This window comes from Delphinus delphis, chromosome 1 (assembly GCF_949987515.2).
Source record: "Delphinus delphis chromosome 1, mDelDel1.2, whole genome shotgun sequence".
Taxonomy (NCBI): domain Eukaryota; kingdom Metazoa; phylum Chordata; class Mammalia; order Artiodactyla; family Delphinidae; genus Delphinus; species Delphinus delphis.
This window is the reverse complement of record NC_082683.1, coordinates 11,751,262-11,768,798: the sequence shown is the minus strand read 5'-3', so window position 1 is coordinate 11,768,798 and position 17,537 is coordinate 11,751,262. Positions and strand designations below refer to the sequence as shown.

The following is a 17,537-nucleotide window of genomic DNA, read 5'->3' as shown; positions in this document are numbered from 1 at the left end:
TTGATTTTCTGAGGAACCTCCATACTGTTTTCCATAGTGGCTGTACCAATATACATTTCCACTAACAGTGCACAAGGGGTCCCTTTTCTCCACATCCTTGCCAACATTTGTTATCTCTTGTCTTTTTAAATAGCCATTCTAACAGCTATGAGGTATATCTCACTGTGGTTTTGATTTGCATTTCTCTGATTAGTGATGTTGAGCAACTTTCACGTACCTGTTGGCCATTTGTATGTCTTCTTTGGAAAAATGTCTATTCAGTTCCTCTGCCTATTTTTTAACTGGATTATTTGGGTTTTTTGCTATTGAGTTATATGAGTTTTTAATATATTTTGGATATCGATCCTTATCAGATATACAGTTTGCAAATATTTTCTCCCCTTTTGTAGGTTGCCTTTTCATTTTGTTGATTTTTTCTTCTGCTGTGTAGAAGCTTTGTAGTTTGATGTAGTTCCGCTTGTTGATTTTTGCTTTTGTTGCTTGTAATTTGGTGTCATATCCCAAAAAATCGTTGCCAAGACTAGTGTTAAGGTCTTGTGTTTTCTTCAAGGAGTTTTATGGTTTCAGGTCTCACATTTAAGTCTTTAATCCATTTTGAGTGATTTTTGTGAATGGTGTAAGGTAGGGGTCCAATTTTATTCTTTTGCATGTGAATATCCAGTTTTCCCAACACTATTTATTGAGGAGACTCTCCTTTCTCAATTGTATGTTCTTTGCTCCTTTGTCATAAATTAATTGTCCATATATATGTGGGTTTATTTCTTGGCTCTCAGTTCTGGTCCATTGATCTGTGTGTTTTTCTGTCAATACCATGCTGTTTTGATTACTATAGCTTTGTAGTATAATTTTAAATCAGGGAATGTGATACCTCCAGGTTTGCTCTTTTTTCTCAAGATTGCTTTAGCTGTTTGGGGTCTTTTGTGGTTCCATATCAATTTTAGGATTATTTTCTATTTCTGTGAAAAATGTTGTTGGGATTTTGATAGGGGTTGCATTGAATCTGTCGATCCCAATTTTATGTTTTTGATGTCACAATTTATATCTTTTATATTGTGTATCCATTAACAAATTATTATAGCAATAGTTATATATAATATTTTTGTCCTTTAACCTTTATACTAGAGTTAAGTGATTAACACTCCACCACCACAGTATTAGAGTATCTGATTTTGACTAGGTACCAGTGTGTTCTATATTTTCATGTGTTTCCACGTTACTAATTAGCATCTTTCATTTCAGCCTGAAGACTTTCTTTCTGCATTTCTTGTAAGGCAGGTCTAGCAGTGATGAACTCCCTCAGCTTTTGTCTGCCTGGAAAAGTCTTTCCATTCCTGAAGGACAGCTTGGCTGGGTAAAGTATTCTTGGCAGGCAATTTTTTTCTTTGAGCACATTGCATATATCATCCCATTCTCTTCTTGCCAGCAAGGTTTCTGCTGAGAAGTCTGCTGATAGCTGTAAGGTGGTTCCCTCGTATGTGAGGAATTTTTTTCTTTTGTTGCTTTTAAAATTCTCTCTCTGTCTTTGATTTTAGACAGTTTTATTGTAATGTGTCTTGGAGAAGATCTTTTTGGGTTGAAATTGTTTGGGGATCTGTGAGCTTCTTGAACTTGGATTTCCAAATCCCTCCCCATATTTGGGAAGTTCTAAGCCATTATTTCTTTAAATAAGCTTTCTGTCCCTTTGTCCCTCTCTTCTTCTGAGACTCCAATAATGCATAGATTGTTTCTTTGAATGATATCCTACAGGCTTTACATACATAGGCTTACTTTGTTCTATTTCATTTTTTTCCCTATGTTTTCTTCTGAATGGGTAATTTCAAATGACTTGTCTTCTATACAGATTCTTTCTTCTGCTTGGTCACGTCTGATGTTGATGCTTTCTATTGCATAGTTCATTTCATTCATTGTATTTTTCTGAGCCACAGTTTTTGTGTGTGTATGTGTTTAAGATTTTCATCTCTCTGTTAAACTCCTCATTTTGTTTGTGTATAGGTTTCTTGATTTTGTTGAATTGCCTTTCTGTCTTTTCTTATAGCTCACTGAGCTTCCTTAAAACAATTTTGAATTCTTCATTGGGCAAATCATAGATTTCCATTTCTTTGGGGTCAGTTACTGTGGAAAACTATTGTATTCTTTTGGTGGAATCTTGTTTCCTTGATTCTTCATGTTCTTCAAAGTCTTATGTCACTGTCTTTGCATTTGAAGAAGGCGTAACCTCCTCCAGTCTTTACTCTTCAATGTGTCCTATATAGTTGGATTTTTGCACCAATCGTGTACTGGAACTTCTCTGCTGGACTCCTGGACTTCCACAAAGGCACTCTTGTCTGTGGGTGATTGTGAAAATTGGTGTTCTTTGGGAGGAGGAAGGCGGTAGAAAACTCTTATTCTGCCATTTTGATGATGTTACTCTCACTTTAGGGATCATTACTGCTAATTCAGGAAATGAATACATTTTTCAGTTGTAGATAATGGTATATTTTTGGGGTGTAGTGGAATTTTGGAAATGAGCAGTTGTTAAAGATTTAAGTCTGTGGCCTAATAGGAGTCTTCAGGCTAGGTAAAACCATTTCCAATTTAAAAGATGGAATGTAAATGCATTTCTGGCATGACTTTTATTTTTTTATTATTATTTTTTTTTGTGGTACGCGGGCCTCTCACTGTTGTGGCCTCTCCCGTTGCGGAGCACAGGCTCCGGACGCGCAGGCTCAGTGGCCATGGCTCACGGGCCCAGCCGCTCCGCGGCATGTGGGACCTTTCCGGACCGGGGCACGAACCCGTGTCCCCTGCATTGGCAGGCGGACTCTCAACAACTGCGCCACCAGGGAAGCCCCTGGCATGACTTTTAAACTGGCAAAAGAATAGTTCCCAACAAGGTCCAGGCCCACTCTGAGCAATGAATGGCACCATAGTTGGATCATGAGAATAGTCTCCAGTGTGACTTGGAGATGGTCAATGTGTTCTATTTGTTTAAAAAAGAAAAAGTCCTGTAACCTTGTAGGCTGGTGGCCAGTTGACTTCTTGCTAGTTGAAATGAAAACTCTTTTGATACTGAAGGAAAAATGACCATCTTTACTTATTTATTCATTCTTCAACTATTTCCTGAGGACCTACTGTATGCTGGGCTCCATGGATTCCACAGAGAGGGAGCAGACCTGGAGCTTCCTTATGTCTTTCTGTTCTAGAATTTCACATAAATGGAATCACACCATATATACTCTGCTGGCTTTTTTTTCCCTGGCCTGGGTTTTTGCGGTTATCCGTGGTGTTGGCATGTAACTCATTCCTTTTTAGGCTCTGTGGTATCCCTTTGTATGGCTGTATCACAGTTTGCTTACCCATCAATTTGTTTTTTTTATTTTTTAGTCTTTTAACAACTTTTATTTGTGACATACAGCAGCATTAATCATCTTTATCATGTTGTACATTACATCCCTAGTACTTACTTAGCATTTTAAATTAATTAATTAATTAATTTATTGATTTTGGCTGTGCCGGGTCTTAGTTGTGGCACACAGGATCTTTGTTGCGGCATGCAGGATCTTTAGTTGTGGCACACAGGCTTCTTAGTTGCGGCACGTGGACTTCTTAGTTGTGGCATGCATGCAGTATCTACTTCCCCGAACAGGGATTGAACCCGGGCCCCCTGCATTGGTAGTATGGAGTCTTACCCACTGGACCACCAGGGAAGTCCCCCCATCAACTTGTTGATGGACGTTTGGGTTGTTTCTGGTTTGGGGATTATGAATAAGTGTTCGGTGATCATTCACGGGCAAGTCTTTTTGTGCCCATTGTGCTCATTTCTCTTGGGTATATATATACCTGGGAGTGGAGTTGCTGGTCAGAGAGTAGGTGTGTGTTTAACTTTATTGGAAACTTCTAAGCAGTTCCCCAAGGTGGCTGTGCCACTTGGCTCTCACCAGCAGTTCCTGAGGGTTCCTGAGTTCCTGCTTCTCTGTGCTTCTGTGGGAGCTGTCCTCACAGTGTCCCTTGCCCTTCCCCTGTTGGACCCCGACATTCACATTTTCCTTCTTTCTCTCTCTCCAGGTGCTCAGGACAGAGCCAAGGGAAATGCCGACTTGGTGAGTCTTCATGTGATTCGGGGCCAGTTGTGTTGGCTTTGGGTTCTTCGGCTCTCCACTTCCCAGATCCTTCCTGCAGCTGTGTCAGGAGCCCAGGGAACTCAACCCAGCTGGAGAGAGGGTCCCAGTCCCAGGCCTTCTACAGCACCCTGGCCCTGGTGCAGCTCTTCCTGCGGCAGATAGTCTTAACTCTGCTCTTTCCTCGTCTGTGAAGTTTAGATCTGACGAGGGGTGGGCATCAGAATCGGCTGCAGCAGCCTCCCCAGACCAAGTCAGTCTCTGTCTTAGTCACAGCATTTATCGTGTGACTCCTGTGTGTCAGCCCTGGGCTTCGTGCTAGGACACCTGGGAACAGACCACTCGAGTTTCTAGCCCTCGTGGAGCCACCAGCCTAGCAGAGGCTAGTCACACAAAGAAATATATAAGTATAAATACTGTTAAGTACCATAAGCAAAAAGAACAGGCTGCTGTGAGAGAGAATTACTAGGGAAACGTTGAACCTCTGGAGGAAGTGGCCTCAGACTCTCCGAGGGTGGCCCGGGTGAGAGTCTGCTGGCAGATCTGACCACACGATTCTCAGGTGCTCCCCTGGACTGGGCGACCTCTAGGTCCTTTTGGGGTGAATGTCTAGGGGAGTTGGATTTCTAAGCTAGCAGCTCCTATCCCTGAATACTGCGATGGGAGCTAATCTTTGGTCCCACGTTTAGCTGTTCATCTGTCACACAGCTAGTGCGCACCCTAGTCTGCTTCGCAGTCTGGAATGCTGGGTGTAGATCCCAGACCCCTCCTTCAGAGGGAGGCAGACTGCATGCTCTGTCCCGTCTCTCTAAACTGTCTACCCCATGAGTGAAACCCAGGGGGTCGCCTTCTCTCCCGAGGAGTGCAACGAGACCCCGGTTTACGCTGGTCCCCGTGCTTGGGCAGGCATACGTCCTGAACGCAGACCCCTGTGGACACTGCCTCATTATCAACAATGTGAACTTCTGCCACGAGTCGGGGCTCAGGACCCGCACGGGCTCCAGTATTGACTGTGAGAGGATGCAGCAACGCTTCCACTTGCTGCATTTCGTGGTGGAGGTGAAGTGTAACCTGACTGCCAAGGTATGGTCCCTGTGCACAGAGAGAGACGGGGGGCGGGTGGGGTAGTGTCCTGCGAGGGACCCTGGAAACAAATGACTCCCCAAGATGAGCCCTTCGGTCTGTAGGACTGTGAGAGGCAGTATGGTTCAGTGGTTACCAGTGCAAGCTTCAGACTCAGAGACCCGGGTTGAGGACTGGCTCTCCCACTCCCTGTGTGACTCCCAAGCCTTAGCTTCTTTGTCTAGACAGCGAGAACCATGCTCACCTCCTAGGGTCATTGTAGGAGTAAATAAAGAGTGCCTAGCCCAGCATCCCTTCCCCAAGGATGGTGGCTATTGTGATTGCTGTGACTGTCATTACTTCACTATTGGCTCTGGGAGCAGGGGGCAGGCCCGGGACAAGGACCTGATCCGTCAGCGGTCTGGCTCACCTTCAGCCCTCTCTTGTAGCAAATGGTCCAGGCTTTGGTGGAGCTGGCGCGGCGGGACCACAGTGCTCTGGACTGCTGCGTGGTGGTCATCCTCTCTCATGGCTGTCAGGTAGGCGACCTCACCTCCTTGGGCAGGTGCCTGGGAAGCCTGCCCTGAGAGGCTGTGCAGAGCCCCGTCCTTTCCTGTGTCCAAGACACCCTGGCCCTGTAGGAAGAGCCGCGGGGCCCTGTCCACCTCTTGTTGTTTTCTCGGGAGCCATTTGCCCTCTGAGGGGTTGATGCTCCTCCTGGGTGGCACGGTGTCCCTTGGAGAAGCTGTCTGGGAGAGGCTGGAAAAGACAAGCTGGATTTTGTTCAGAGCTGGACATTGCTCTGCTCATGTCAGCTCATAAGAGCTCCCAGTTCCTGCCTCGGTCCTGCTTGGTTTTGTTCCGGGCCGTTTGCTGCTGGCTGGGAGTCGGGACACTGGGACCCACTCTGGGCTTGGCCACTAATGTGCTGGGTCATTGTGGCCACGCCCCTCCCCCTTCCTGGGCCTCAGTTTCCCCATCTTTTGAGTTGAGGGGTTGGACAGAACAGAGGTAACAACCCCTATGGGTTGCACAGTGTTTTCAAAACTGGCAGCTTTAGCACTAATATCAGGATTTCCGGCTTCTCTTGAAAAGCCCCAAAGGTCTGACCTTCTCAGGCCAGCATCCTCATGGAGCGAAGCTCTGGCCTTTGGCAGGCAGGGGCTGCCCGTTTGGTTCTTTCATTCACAGTGTGGTTCCTAGACCGGCAGCCTGGGCATCACCTGGCAGCTCTCGAGAATGCGGACCCTCATTCAGAGCCTGCACCTTAACGAGATCCCTCTGCACATAAAGTTTGAGATGAATTCGTCTAGAATAGCAGTTCTCAACGTTCCACTGCAAGAGAGGTGCCTGAAGGACCAGACTGCTGGTCCCACTACAAGGGATTCTGATTTAGGAAGTCTGGGTGGGGCCCAGGAATTTGTATGTCTTACAAGTTCCCAGGTGATGTTGATGCTGCTGCTTCAGGGACCACACTTTGAGAGCAGCCGATCTGGAGGTAGCTGCCCAGTGTCCTCGAGTTAGGCTATCTGGTGCTTATAGGCATGTGAGTTTCAGACCCCTGCAGTAGAGGTGGACAAGGGGCTGCCCGGAACCGACCTGCTGTAACTCAGCCTTGTGCCCCTGGGTGGGACCTTCTAAATGCTTGGCCCCCACAAAGCCTCTGAACAGGCTGTTGGATTCCTACCCTGACTTCTTGGGTTTGTCACCAGGATTCATGGTTTTCTAGGCTAGCCACCTCCAGTTCCCGGGCGCTGTTTATGGCATGGATGGATATCCCGTGTCTGTCGAGAGAATTGTGAACACCTTCAATGGAACTGGCTGCCCCAGCTTGGGAGGGAAGCCCAAGCTCTTCTTCATCCAGGCCTGTGGCGGAGGTAGGCCGGTCCTCAGCCTCCCTGCCCCTGTGAGTCTAGTGGGGAAGCAGCCACCGCCTACTTCCTTCTCCATCGCTCCTCTCGATGTCCCAGGGGTTGATCCAGGCAGCCGGGGGCGTCCCACACATGGTCACTGCTCTCCGAATGTGGCACCCCCACCTAGCTGGAGTAGCTTCAGCTCTGTCCAGCCTTTAGAGGTTTGCGTCTTCCGTCTCACAGTGCCATAGCATCAGGGGATCATTCAGCTGTGGCCACTTCAACCCCAGAGACTTGGCAAAAACAAACAATGCAGAGGAGAGAGAAAACCTCTTTCATTTTCCTTATCATCATTCCCCTGACCTCCATCAACCAGGCTCCCTTCCCCCTTTCGCAGAGAAAGGGAGGCCATTGCTGAATTAACTACTGGAATTCCCAAAGGCTTAGGTTCTGGGGATTCAGTAATTTTTAAGGATTATTTAGATTGTTTGTAGTTTTGCTATATGTCCTGATTTTAAACCTGAGCCCTACTTCAACGTTACCAGGTTTTCTTATAAAATAAAACAAGAGGGAAGAGAGAACAACATTATGTGTCCTGGATTATGGGACATGATGGCATCTCCAGGGGCAGGGATGTCTGAAAGGCATATCACTTCCTTGTCCCTTGGCCTGATCTGCCAGAGAAGCGGGCATTGTTATACCATAGAGCTGTCAGCTTGCATGCCAAGTGTGCACACCAGTGACCTGTAACGTGGGCACCTGAGGCATATTCTTCTGCACACGGTGATTTGTCCCATACTATTCCACATTGGCGGGGGAGTCATGGGAGAGATTGTCTAGGAGGGCAGGCTCTGGTCATATGATTCATCCAGTAAGTTTATTGACCACCGGATGTATACACCAGGCTGTAGAGATGCAGAGGTGGGGTCTCTGTCCCCTGGAACTTATAATTTGACGGGAACTGTGTTAAGTCACTATCATGACCCAGGCCTATAACTTGGCCACGAGTGATGGAGAACACTGGGTTAAATCCTGCGTTAGCTACTCCCTGCACAGCCACGGGCCAGTTAATCTCTAGAAGTCTTGGCAAATAGGGATAGCAACAGAGCCTGGCTCTTAGTGTTACTATCTCTCACATACTAATCAGTGTGGCTCTTTTTTTTTAAAATAAATTTATTATTTATTTATTTGTTTATTTATTTTTGGCTGCGTTGGGTCTTTGTCGCTGTGTGTGGGCTTTCTCTAGTTGCGGCGAGAGGGAGCTGCTCTTCATTGTGGTGCGCAGGCTTCTCATTGCTGTGGCTTCTCTTGTTGTGGAGCACGGGCTCTAGGCACGCGGGCTTCAGTAGTCGTGGAACACGGGCTCAGTAGTTATGGCTCGCGGGCTCTAGAGCTCAGGCACAGTAGTTGGGGTGCACGGGCTTTAGTTGCTCCGCGGCATGTGGGATCTTCCTGGACCAGGGCACGAACCTGTATCCCCTGCATTGGCAGGCGGATTCTTAACCACTGCACCACCAGGGAAGCCCTAGTGTGTCTCTTAACACACTTAACACATTGCCTGGTTCATTTTCCTAACTGGAAACATGGCCTCCCTCCTCCTGCTGACCCTAGAGGACTCAGGGTCACATAAGAGCCCCACCCCTGTCACCAGTGCAGTTATCTCAGAGTGATGATGACAGGTAGATGGAGAGGCTGCTGTTCTTGGGTTGAAATCCTTTGTAACTTGTCTTTCTTCTTATGATCCAGGATGTGTGGTCAAGTGATGTGCTTACTCAGAAGTGTGTGGTCCCTCTTTCTCTTGTGAATCAAAGGAAGAACAGACTGAAGGGTGAGCCGGGGTGCCAGCTTTCTGGGGAAGATAGCCGGTCTTCTGGGCCAGGGCCCACCCCACTGTCCATTCTCAGCAGCGAAGGAGGATCTTTGTGGTGTTACTCTTTGGACTCCTTAGCAGGGCTGCTGGGCCCTTGATCTGGGCCCGACCTCTTTGCCTCCCCCACCTGGCATGCTGTGCCCACCCCAGGGCACAGCCTTCCCAGGACACCAGGGTCTGGCTGACTCCTCAGGCTTTCTATGTGCCATTCCTCTGCCTTGTCTCCTGGCCACCTCTTAATCATCCATCCTTCTGGTTACAGCTTATTGTCACCGCTTCCAGGAAGCCTTCCCTGAACACCTCCTTCCTTGCAGAAAGTCAGGGTTCACGCCGGCTGTTGTGCTCCTGCAGCCCCCGTTCTTTCCTTGTCTTAGCACTTTCTCCTTGCGTTCAGATGGCCTCGTCCCCTGGTCAGCTCTCTGAGGGCAGAGCCAATCACATCCGCCCTGCAGCTGGGTCCCCAGCCTGGCACAAAGCCCACAGTATGCTTGCATCTTATGTGCATTCTAATTGTTTGAATTTGAAATAGAACCATACAAAAATATGGTTTGAAGTAATGTGGACTCCTGCCATTAAAAACAAAACCAAACAATTCACTGACAACAGCAGGATTCCAAAGCTGGAACGCAGTGATTAAGGTGCCACTTTCCGAGCCTCAGTCTCTGCTTAGCTCCCTGCTGCGGGATCTTGTGTTTAACGCTGTTGCCACATGGTGGCGCCACCATCAGCTGAGGACAGAAATACCCAAATGTCAGTGACAGTTGTTTGGTGTCTGGTGACTGGTGTCGTGTTGTTTACAGGTCTCTGAATGTCTGCCCTGGATTTTGGTGACTCTTGTGTTGCTATTTTAAGATTCACTGTTGTTACAATTTAAATCAATTAAAAAATCTTCTAAATGTCATCCGCCCCTTCGTTAAGAGGTAGTGCGGGCGCCAACACGGAAGAGCGTGCCTCAAAGTCAGTAACTTTGGTGTGAAACTTCAGTGTTAGCATGATGAACTCAGCCAGAGCTGAGTGGCCTAAATTTTGGGGTGACCCCTCCAGAACTTTAGAGATCATGCTGAGAAGCTGGAAAGGAAGAATAACGTACGACAGTGGTTGTGGATTTTATGTGCTGAGGGAACGGCTCCTCTTCCCACTGTGAATTCTTATGGGGTGTTATTCTTCCTCGTAGGGAGTTTTGAATCAATAAGCCTGCTTAAGAAGAAAGCAATGGCTTAAATGCATAACCCATAGGCGAGGCCTTCCCAGCAGATTTGTAGGAGGATGACACGTGGATGGAGACACGGCCAGCATCCCCTGTCTGACCCCTTCTTCCTCTGACCCCGATCCTCCCCTCTCAGATCCCATCGTCCCATTTTCACAGGCAGCCCCCACCCGTCTCCTTAGGCCCTTCCTACGGCATCCCCCACTGAAGCGCTCCCTCCCCCACGGCACCCTGCTTCCCCGGGCAGACCCAGCGGCAGCCCCAGATTCCCCTCTCAGGTCCCCTCCCCCGTCCGACTTCCCCTAGGACAGATTCGAGAATCTCGACCAAGCAAACAACCGGAAGCAGTGACCTGAGGCAGCTATGCCAGCGTCCAGCTTTCACAGATCTAAGAGGCCCCCTTGGCAGGCTTGGGAAGCAGCAGGTTGAGAGGCGCAGAGGCCTGGTCCCCTGCGCCTTAGGTGTGAGACCACAGACAAATTACCGAGTTTTCTGAGCTTTAGTTGTATGGGGTGAGAGGTCAATAGATTTTTTATTTTAAAGGTTTTATTTATTTATTTATTTATTGGCCACACTGCACGGCAAATGGGATCTTAGTTCCTCGACCAGGGATCGAACCTGTGCCCCCTGCAGTGGAAGCACGGAGTCTTAACTGCTGGACCGCCAGGGAAGTCCGATCAGTAGATGTTGGGGTTATTATTATGGGGTTTCCAGAAGCATCTTTGTCCTGTCTCTGTCCCCTGTGGATGGGACCCCAGCTTCCCTGGGTGAACTGTGACCTCCCTCCCTCCTTGCTATTACCCACCGTGGATCTAGCCACACAAACCCTCCAGCTCTCCTGCCCAGAGACCTGCCCGACAGGTGCTGTTTCTCCCACCAGGATTGCTCTCCCTTCTCACATGGGAGCCTGGGTCACAACCGCCTGCTCCAGAAACCCTCCCCTGCGGAACCCCGGGCCCCTCGGCCCTCTGCCTGTCTTTGCTGAAGCTCTTTTCAGCTGCTTCCTTTCTGAAGTAACACTTTGTACTCTGCAGTGAGCTCTGCTTTGGAGGAACTCATCCCAGGACATGTCCTGCAGCGTCACCGCCCCAGTGACTCTGTGGCTGCGCTGTGTGTGGCCCGAGTCCTGCCCTGACTCCTAACCCTCTGTTTTCCAGGCCTGCCACTGCTCTGGGGCAGTTTGGGTTTTAAAACAGAAAAGACAGAAAATATGGCAACTTAAAGAAAGAAACATCCAGAATCCTACGAGCCCGACGTGGCAGCCTCATTTTGCCTTTTACCTCTGGATCTTGGCCGAGGGGCGTGGTCTGCGTTTCTCATTGAACCTTATCCCTGAAGCATCACCCCACGTCTCCACAGTCTCCACTGTCACCGTTCAAATGGCTTATAATCTTGCATTGTAGTGATACGCACTCACTTACTAAACCAATCCCTAGTGTTGGCCATTTCGGTGGTATCCAATTTTTGGCTCACATGACCACCAATGTCTTTGTATTGAGGGCTTTTGGCTTCACTTGAATTATTTCCTTAGGAAATTACTGAATCAGGGGTGTAAACATCTCCATGGATCCCATTACCTGTGACTTAATGCCTTCTTTGGTTTCCATAAAAGGGTTTGAGGTAACTTAAGGAAGTACAAGTGATGTAGCAGAACAAAATACAGAGAAAAAGAAAATAAGGAGGAAATAGAAATGCAAGGAAAGAAGAGGAGTAAGTTTGGCATCTAGAAGTGCATCTCGTGAGGTTCTGCGTGCTTGCTAGAGGTGGCCCGCAGATCGGCTTTGTGCTTTCCAGCCTCTGAGGCACGATAGGGTGAGGTAGAATTGCTCATAAGATCCACCTTATTTGGTATTCGTAAGACAGAATTGCCAAGAATGACAGTTTTTCTCCCCTGGGTTGTCTTAATAGGGGACACTGTAAGATAGTGGACAGTTGCCTCAACTGTATACCTACCAAAAAATAAAAGAGATCAGTTTTATATCTTTTGTTTTTAAAAAATTTTATCTATTTGGCCGTTCTGCACAGCATGCAGGATCTTAGTTCCCCAGCCAGGGATCGAACCCGTGTTCTCTGCATTGGGAGCACGGAGTCTTAACCACTGGAATGCCAGGGAAGTCCTTTTTTTAAATTAAAAAAAAAAAATCCAAGTCTCAATGTAAATTGAGGGCAGAGTTTTTTCAGTTTGGGTGTTTAGCTCCCCAGACAGGATCCCATCTTCTTCTTTTTTTTTTTAGCTGCACTGCTTGGCTTGCAAGATCTTAATTCCCTAACCAGGGATTGAACCTGGGCCCTCGCCAGTGGAGGTGCGGAGTCCTAACCACTGGTCCACCAGGGAATTCCCCCATCTTCTTATTTTCTGTCTTCTTCGGTGCCCATGTTGGTGCTCTGTACCCCAGGGGTAGTCCGTGTGTATGTGTCTCTGCCATCTGTGTCATAAACCATGATTTTAAAGAAGCCTTTATCGTAACCTGAGGAAAATCCTCATGATGCCCTGATAAGGGAATAAAGCATGATTAGTTGAACCTGCAAATAAGCAGGTAAAAACAAAACACAAAAGATTGGAAGGAGGTGCAGCAAACCATTAGCCATGGTTGTCTTTGGCTGCTGCCAACATGGCCAGGCTTTGTTTTGTTTTGAATCATAATGTTGAGATTTAATGTGTGTTTGGGGAAGAAGCCACAAATATGGTTACAAAAAAATCAACAAGGACAAAATGATCAAAGTGCATAATAATTGGTCGGTAAACTCATGAGATCAAAAGTAGTTCATGCTGGGCTTCCCTGGTGGTGCAGTGGTTAAGAATCCGCCTGCCAGTGCAGGGGACACGGGTTCGAGCCCTGGTCTGGGAAGACCCCACATGCCACGTAGCAACTAAGCCCGTGTACCACAACTACTGAGCCTGCGCTCTACAGCCTGCAAGCCACAACTACTGAGCCCATGTGCCACAACTACTGAAGCCCGCGCGCCTAGAGCCTGTGCTGTGCAACAAGAGAAGCCACCGCAATGAGAAGCCTGTGCAGCGCAATGAAGAGTAGCCCCCACTGGGGCTTCCCTGGTGGCGCAGTGGTTGAGAGTCCGCCTGCCGATGCAGGGGACACGGGTTTGTGCCCCGGTCCGGGAGGATCCCACATGCTGTGGAGCGGCTAGGCCCGTGAGCCATGGCCGCTGAGCCTGCGCATCCGGAGCCTGTGCTCTGCAGCGGGAGAGGCCACAACAGTGAGAGGCCCGTGTACCGCAAAAAAAAAAAAAAAGAGTAACACCCGCTCGCTGCAACTAGAGAAAGCCCGTGCGCAGCAACGAAGACCCAATGCAGCCAAAAAATAAATAAATAAATTTATTTAAAAAAAAAAGTTCATGCTCATTAAAAAACAAACAAAATCAAAGTCCTCAGAGGTGTATAAAGGTGAAAAGTCAAAGTCCTGGGCCCATCCCTACTCCCATTCTTGTTCTTCAGAAGAGCCACTGTTAACAATTGGTGTTTCCTTCCAGACTTTTCTCTTTCTCTCCTGTCCATTTATCCATCATATCTATGCCAGACAGGTCATACGTTATATACTGTTCTGTGACCTTTTGGGGGGTAATTTCTTCTAATTTAAAAACTTTGTGATAAAATGCACGTCACATTTACCATGGGAAGCAGTCTTAGGTGTATAGCTCTGCAGGGGTATTAAGTACATTCCCGCTGGTGTGCAGCCATCACCACCGTCCATGTCCAAAACTCTTTTCATTTTGCTAAACTGAAACTCTGTACCCATTAAGCACTAATCCCCATTCCCCGTTCCTCCAGCCCCTAGTAACCAGTATTCTGTTTTCTGTTTCTATGAATTGGGTTACTCGAGGCACCTCATGTAAGCAGAATCATGCAGTATTTGTCTTTCTGTGACCGGCTTATTTCACTCAGCATAATGTCCTCGGGGTTCATCCATGTTGTAATGTGTCAGAATTTCCTTCCTTTATAAGGCTGTATAACGTGACTTTTTTTTTAAATCTATATGCTGTTTTAATTAATCTATTTATGGCTGCGTTGGGTCTTTGTTGCTGCGCATGGGCTTTCTCTAGTTGCGGCAAGCGGGGGCTACTCTTCGTTGCGGTGCGCGGTCTTCTCATTGTGTGGCTTCTCTTGTTGCAGAGCACGGGCTCTAGGCGCGTGGGCTTCAGTAGTTGTGACCCGTGGGCTCAGTAGTTGTGGTGCATGGGTTCAGTTGCTCCACAGCATGTGGGATCTTCCCGGACCAGGGATTGAACCCATGTCCCCTGCATTGGCAGGCGGATTCCCAACCACTGCACCACTAGGGAAGTCCCAGTGTGACTTTTTTTTTTTTTTTTTTTTGTGGTAGGGCCTCTCACTGTTGTGGCCTCTCCCATCGCAGAGCACAGGCTCCGGACGCGCAGGCTCAGCGGCCATGGCTCACGGGTCCAACCGCTCCGCGGCATGTGGGATCTTCCCGGACCGGGGCACGAACCCGTGTCCCCTGCGTCGGCAGGCGGACTCTCAACCACTGCGCCAGCAGGGAAGCCCCCAGTGTGACTTTTTAATGACATAAAATTTAGCATTTTAAACTATTTTAAATTGTACAATTCGGTGACGTTAAGTACATTCACAATGTGTGTGACCATCATCACCATCTAATTCTAGAACATTTCATCTTTCCCCAAAAGAAACTCCTTACCCGTTAGCAGTCACTCCATTCCCAGCCCCTGGCAACCAATCAGCTTTCTCCTCTCTGGATTCGCCTCTTCTGGACATTTCATATAAATGGGATCATATTCTGTGGCCTTTGGTGTCTGGCTTCTTTCACTTAGCATGTTTTCAAGGCCCATCCACATTGTTTTCTGTATCAGTACTTCATTCCTTTCTAAGCCTGAACAATATTCCATTGGATGTTTATACGACATTTTGTTTATCCATTCACCTGTCCCTGGACACGTGGGTGGTTTCTAGCTTTTGCCTGTTGTGAATAATGTAATGAACGTTGCTGCACAAGTTCTTGCTTGAGCACCTGGTTCCCATTCTTTTGGGTGTATACCTTGTAACTTATTTTTATAGCTATTTTAAACATTTCTGCATTCTTGCCCTCACCCCAGCTTGACTTAATGAATGTGGAAAACTCTTGTTATAGTAAAAGTAAAGCTCCTGTTTTGATTTCCTGCCCATGTTTGTCCAGCACTAGGCCCCTGGCTCGAGAGGAAACCAGGCCTCTCAGGCTGGTGGCACCTCTCAGGCTGGTGGGAGCTCTGGTCTGGGTGTTTTCACTGGCAAGTGTTGTCTGTTTCTGTTTCCTGCAGAGCAGAAAGACCAGGGGTTTGAGGTGGCCTCCACTTCCCCTGAAGACAGGACCCCTGACAGCGACCCTGAGCCAGATGCTACCCCGTTCCAGGAAGGCCCAGTCACCGTCGACCAGCCGGATGCCGTGTCTAGTTTGCCCACACCTAGCGACATCTTGGTGTCCTACTCCACCTTCCCAGGTGAGTGGATCGTGTGAGAGCTTGTCCTTCCAGCCAGCAGGTCCCCCCATCTGCCCTAGAAGCAGCTGTGTTGTGAAGAAAAGACCTGCGTGTGAGACTTCGTTCTGCCTCTCATGACCCTGAGTAAGTTACTTCACCTCTCTGAGCCTCAGCTTAGGGCGAGGCAGTCAGGGTGCCTAGAATGCAAAATGTGAGGAGGCATGCATTCTTGCGTTGGTGTGCCTCACGCGCTTCACCCTCGTCCTGGCCCTGCCTCAGTCTTCTCATCTTTAAAATGGGTATATCCATTGTACCTTAGGGATCGTCATGGTGATTTTAACAAGGTGGCTGCTCCCCCACTGAGCACAGTGCCTGGCACATAGCAGGTGTGACAAGTGTTAGTTTCTTTCCTTTCTTATCCCTCGGGAGAGTCACTTGACTTCTCCGAGCCTTGGTTGCCTTGTCAGGAAAATGGGAACCGTGACCAAAGTCACAGGGTAGTGGTGAGGATGAAATAAGATCACGATGGGACAGAGCACAGAGATGTAGGCTGCTGCTGGCTGTGTACATCAGTCAAAGTGTGGAGGTGGGCCTGTCTGCATACGTGGGGAGGGGCAGCTTCCCAATGAAGTTCAGCCTTTCTCCTTCGGCAGGTTTTGTCTCCTGGAGGGATACCAAGAGTGGCTCCTGGTACATCGAGACCCTGGACAGCATTTTTGAGCAGTGGGCTCACTGCGAGGACCTTCAGACACTCTTGCTCAGGGTGAGGCTGGTGGGAGGGCCAGTGTATCCTCCCCAGGGCAGGTGGTGGGGCTGAGCAGGGCCCCAAGCCCAAGCCAGAGGTTTCTTCTGCACCGGGCTTGCCCTGAGAGTTGATGCTTTTGCTCCTTCTAATGCGAGAAATTACTGCCTGCAGTGACATTTGCCCATCATGCAAAAGACTGCTTTCCCCAGCCTCTGAGGTCCCAGGCTGACACCTCTGTCCGCCCACTGATGGAGCCAGTCCTCAGTGCCAGGGTGGGATGGCCCAGTGCCTGGGCGTGGCCCTGAAGGCAGGTCGCGGGGCCTACACCGTTTCCCCACTGCACGGCCTTCTACTCTTGACCCTCGAGAATCATGAATCCTTTTAGTGTCTCCCCTTCTGGAAGGCCGCAGTGACAACAGGGAAGGACAGCCGGATAGGGCCCCACTCAAAGCAGTTACTTTCTCCAAGCGTCTCAGAGCACGCATGGGCCCCTCCTGCTCTGCTCAGGTACTTTGTGCCGTGAGAAGGAGCTATAAGGGCTGGCACCTCCTCCTGGGGAGGCTCCCCGCCCCCGCCCCGGGCTCTGAGCTTTGCTGAGCAGAGGAGAGAAGAAAAGCAGGTGCAGGGCCACCACGCAGCTCGACTCCGGGGGCGCCATGAGCCATGGCCACGGATGAGCGGGTCTCAGAGGCAGCTGCGGGCCCATCAGGGCTAAGCAGTGCACTCGGCTCGTGGGCCCAGTCTCTTCTCTCAACTTTCCTTCATGCAAACCTTTCAGTCTGATTTGAACTTTGTGAATTTCTGAGCTTTGAAATTCTGAATTTTGAGTTTTCTAAACTTATAGTTGAGATGCTTGTTCTCTAACCCCTCCCCTATCCCCCCGCCCAGCGTGCGCGTGTGCACACACACACACACACACACACACACACACACACTCAAGGAGGCTGCAGCTAGAGTTTTTTTTTTTTAATTAATTAATTAATTAACTTATGGCTGCATTGGGTCTTTGTTGCCGCGCCCGGCTTTCTCTAGTTGCGGCGAGTGGGGGCTACTCTTCGTTGCGGTGCGTGGGCTTCTCATTGCGGTGGCTTCTCTTGTCGCAGAGCATGGGCTCTAGGTGCGTGGGCTTCAGTAGTTGTGGCACGTGGGCTCAGTAGTTGTGGCGCATGGGCTCTAGAGCACCGGCTCAGTAGCTATGGTACACGGGCTTAGTTGCTCCGCGGCATGTGGGATCTTCCTGGACGAGGGATCGAACTCA

General features: G+C 48.8%; 1 protein-coding gene across 4 annotated transcripts in view; it reads left to right on the top strand.

Annotated features, from left to right (window-relative positions):
* CASP9 (caspase 9) overlaps positions 1–17,537 on the top strand; it is a 30,250-nt gene that overhangs the window by 10,137 nt on the left and 2,576 nt on the right. Inside the window, exons 3-8 of one of the 4 annotated variants that reach the window (XM_060014828.2) lie at positions 4,045–4,079; positions 5,004–5,180; positions 5,609–5,698; positions 6,889–7,036; positions 15,376–15,555; positions 16,188–16,297. In XM_060014828.2, the coding sequence (XP_059870811.1) occupies positions 4,045–4,079; positions 5,004–5,180; positions 5,609–5,698; positions 6,889–7,036; positions 15,376–15,555; positions 16,188–16,297 (740 nt within the window). Of the gene's footprint in view, positions 1–4,044; positions 4,080–5,003; positions 5,181–5,608; positions 5,699–6,888; positions 7,037–14,426; positions 14,754–15,375; positions 15,556–16,187; positions 16,298–17,537 lie in introns of those variants that run through there. The other 3 variants (XM_060014810.1, XM_060014824.1, XM_060014817.1) reach the window with 3 other exon arrangements.